This window comes from Aegilops tauschii, chromosome 2, assembly GCF_002575655.3.
Source record: "Aegilops tauschii subsp. strangulata cultivar AL8/78 chromosome 2, Aet v6.0, whole genome shotgun sequence".
Classification (NCBI taxonomy): Eukaryota; Viridiplantae; Streptophyta; class Magnoliopsida; order Poales; family Poaceae; genus Aegilops; species Aegilops tauschii.
The window spans coordinates 39,288,276-39,292,274 of NC_053036.3; the positions used below are offsets into that span (position 1 = coordinate 39,288,276).

General features: G+C 50.5%; 1 protein-coding gene across 1 annotated transcript; it reads left to right on the forward strand.

The window, feature by feature from the left end:
* The first annotated feature begins 523 nt into the window (after positions 1–523).
* On the forward strand, positions 524–2,822 carry LOC109761539 (putative F-box protein At1g19160). The gene is made up of 2 exons (XM_020320364.4): positions 524–827; positions 1,359–2,822. The coding sequence occupies exon 2, from the start codon at positions 1,385–1,387 to the stop codon at positions 2,603–2,605; it is 1,221 nt and encodes a 406-aa protein (XP_020175953.1). The 5' UTR covers positions 524–827; positions 1,359–1,384; the 3' UTR covers positions 2,606–2,822.
* Positions 2,823–3,999: the final 1,177 nt, after the last annotated feature.

Below are 3,999 nucleotides of genomic sequence, written 5' to 3' on the forward strand. Positions count from 1 at the left end.
CATCGAGTGCTCAACCGCTAAGGGGCACATGACCATTTGATTCTGATGGACAACTACCTTGCCCCGGATGCCCTATTCGCTAACAATTTTTGCCACCGCTTACGGCTGCGAAATAATGTCTTTGATCGTCTTTACCATGGCGTCCGTTCCTTTGATGACTACTTTACCTTCCGGCCCTCGACACGGCAGCGTCCACAATTGATTTTTGCATGTCCCTCTGGTGGAGGTCCCCAATGTTGTGGCCCTGGCGTTGGAGCCCCAAATCCCGTGGATTCCACTAGGGTTACCCCTTAATATATATATATTTTTGTTTTGAGAATAGGTTATCTCTTAATTAGTTGCTCTCGCTACATATGCGCCGATTTTTTCTTTTTTGAGAAATCTATACGCCGAATAAGATCTGCCTTGTGGGAGTAGCAGGCTTTGTGTATGGAGGGAGCTTGGGGCCGGATAGTTTTGTTGGGTGGACGCGGCCCAGTTTGGAGCGGAGAAAAGGAGAGACAGCCGAAAAAAAAGGACTCCTCCTGCGACCGGAAATTCCCCACCCTAATTTTTCCTCGCTCACTCTCCCTCTCTCTCTCTCCAAGGGAAGGGAACGGAAGGGAAGGGGATCCGCCTCGCCGTCGCCGTCGCCGTCGCCGCCGCGGCTCCTCCGGATCGAGCTCGCTCGCCTCCGCTCCGCAGTCGGCTCCTCGGGCTATGGCCTCCTCCATGTCGGGTGCCTGAGCGCGGACGAGCACGGCCCCGACACAGTTTGACACCCCCGCCCTGCCCTGCCTGGGTCACCAACCGAGCTGCTGCTCTGCCTCGCTTCATCGCCGACGCAGGTGAGCACCTTCGCGGCCCAAACTAGCCGCCGTCCCTCTCTATCCCTCTTCATGTTTCCGTACATACAATCGGCAGTTGCGCTCAGATTAGAGGCGACGGAACACGCTCGCGATGCGCACATAGCTCGCCGCCGCCGCCGCCGCTGGAGCTGGACTCTCCGAGGGTAAACCCGTCTCATAAGCCTACCTCGTGTAGTTTAGTTCATTAGTTGGGCTATAGTGTGTTGGCTTCAGTACAGTACAGTGTACATGATTCAGTTTAGCCGTGCGTGACTCACTCTGTTTTCGCTAGTTATCATCACTCTGTTTCCAGCAGACACCCAAGTCTTTGGTTGCATCCACTCTCCACGCCCAGCACCTGCACCTGTCTCAAGTCCTGTATAGATACCCCTGTAATTGCCATTACTGTTCAATGCAAGAGCTAAGCTTTCTACCAGCAGTTTACTTGCTTGTCTTCTTGATATTAAGCTGCTCTCCTCTGAAGGAGCTAGCCGTGTGGGCGGAGGACTAAAGCTTGTCCCCTCTTTTCAGCTGACCGGACTCGACGGAGCACTACGATGCCCGGCAAGAGAGGCGCAACCCTGCTTGAGGACCTGCCCGAGGAAATCGTTGACAAGATACTCATCAGGTTGCCGCCCAAAGACGTCGGCCGCTGCCGTGCCGTCAGCAAGTCATGGCGCAGCGCGACATCCACGCCTGCATTCATGCTCGAGCACCGCCGCTGCCAGCCGTTGCTCCCCATTGTCGACGGGCAAGGGCGGCCGGCCAGCCTCGTCGTTCTCCGTGATGCCGGTGCCGTGAAAGCCCTCCACCACCAGCAGCTCTGGCCTTTCCTCCCGGGCTACAAGCCACTTTCCCAAAATCGCCTCAGAGGCGCTTGTGATGGCTTCCTTGTCGTCTCTCAGGGATACAAGTTCTACATCTGCAACCCCGTCATCCGCAAGTGTGCTCTCCTGCCGCGGCCTGAGAGGGAGTACAACACCATAGTCGGTTTCTACTGCCACCATTCAACTGAAGAGTATAGGGTGCTCTGGGTCTCACGCCCAGACCACTTGTCTAACTCCAGCTTATACGTCCTCACGGTGGGATCTGACAGGCCGAGGCAAATCAGTGTCGGAATGTCAACACTCTCATCACCTTCAGCGGAACAGGATTTACTGAGCAAGCTGCTGTACTCTTCACCACCAGTCCACCACCATGGCAGCCTGCACTGGGGTCTTTTCAGTTACGGCAACATTACGGGAGGCGGCGTAAACATTATTGTGTTTGACACAGAAGCGGAGTCATTTCGGTGGATGCACGGTTCCATCCATTCCCAGCCATACTGTAACTGGAAGCTGTTCGACATGGAGGAGACGCTTGCTTTCTGGTGCAGCTCGAGTGAAAGGTCTTCTATGGATGTCTGGGTGATGCAGGATTACAAGGCTGAAATCTGGGCTTTCAAGTACCGGATTGACCTGTCAATGGTAGAGGCATCAAGACAACTTTATCTAACTTCTTTCAAAAAGAAAAAGAGAAGACCACTTGATTCAACAGTGCAGTATTTGGACAATATGGTTGTGCTAAACGAGCGTGAGCTGCTGATCGCGTTTAATATGAAAAATGTGTTGCGCTGGGATATTGATGGCAAGTTCTTAGGTATTGTGAGCATTGGAAAGAGTCAGTACTGCATGTCGCTTACGCACCACCGCCTCCAAGAGAGCATTGTTCCGATTCCAGGCCATGATATGATGCAAGAAGAATATGAGGAGCATCCATTCTCCACAGGGCATGCCTGAAAGGTCATGACATCTGGTTTGCTTTTCTCTTGGACTGGGAGCATGCCTCTTGTTCCTAGCTCTTCTTACCTGTACTACCAGTCAAGCATGTCGTTTTGGATGGTCGCTATCATGATTTTGTGCTTTTTATGATGTCCTGATCATCTTGTTAATGTTATGAACTATGGAGTATCGATGTATGACATTAATAACTTTTTTACTACTGTTCCTCGCCGCCTCCCAAATCTACTTCAGTATTGGCATGGTTAAGATGCACAGATGGCAGCGTTCAGATGAGTGATCCGCTCTTGGTCATGCTCTTTGAGCGAATGCATCTTTTTGCTGCTGGAATGTTATTGTGGATCTCTTGTATATGCCATTTGTTTGATTTCTACTGTCCGGCGTGCAATGTGGTTGTAACTTTTAAGTTTCACAGGTTGCACCTGTTCTTCATGTGAAATGTTATTCCAGGCATACTTGCATAGCCGTGCGTATCATCATCAGTGCTTCTTATGAAGGAAAAGAATCCTTGGTTCTTTAGTCAGTGTGTTGGAAGTACTGCTAGGGCCTTTTCTTCCCTCCTTTCTTGGGGTTAACAAAGAAACTTGTTGAAGATGTGCTCTCCTGGAGCAAGATGGATATGATGATTCTTTGTTCATCTTTTCCAGGATAAAAGATTTTTGTAACTTGACTACATGGTGTCAGTTGGAAAACCCAGCGAATTTCGAGATTGTCTTCATGCCTCCAACGTTGCGTCGATCCTTGCCGAAAAAATTACTTGTACTCAACGACGCAACAGGGCTGGCCTGTTCCAGTTTTGCAGTCGATCCGGGAAAAAATTGTCCATCATCAATAGCCTTTCAGGTTTCCAGCCATGAAACTGATAATGATAGCTCGCTCTTACTCCGCACAAGTACACAGTTAACTACACAAAGTAACCATATGAGCATCTTCGTAAGAAGATATATCTGGATACTAAAAAAATTAGACCAGTCAGGACTAGCCCTTAGTGGCATATTTTTATAGAAGAAAACACCTGAGCACCAGTGGCAGAGTTAAGACTCGAATTAGGGTGGGCAGCTTGTGCTCCCGCAAAGCTAACCATCAGAGAGCGACGCTCTGTTCTATATTGACAACCATACCCAGAAGGAACATATCACAAATGGCACACAAACGGCGACGTCTCCGACCTATATGTCCTAACCTCCTCATCTCCGGATCCCAACCCGGTGAATTTGAGACTGCTCAGACTCATGCTTGGCGAAATACAATACCTACTCGGCTTGCCGATGCAGGCAGCAGCAGCACTCACGGGTGTCATTCCCTTATTGGAGGCGTCGCCATGCCTCTATCTGTGCCCCCCTTTGAGCACCGAAGACCCAGAGAAACCCAGGTCCGGTGCTTTGGATCGGACA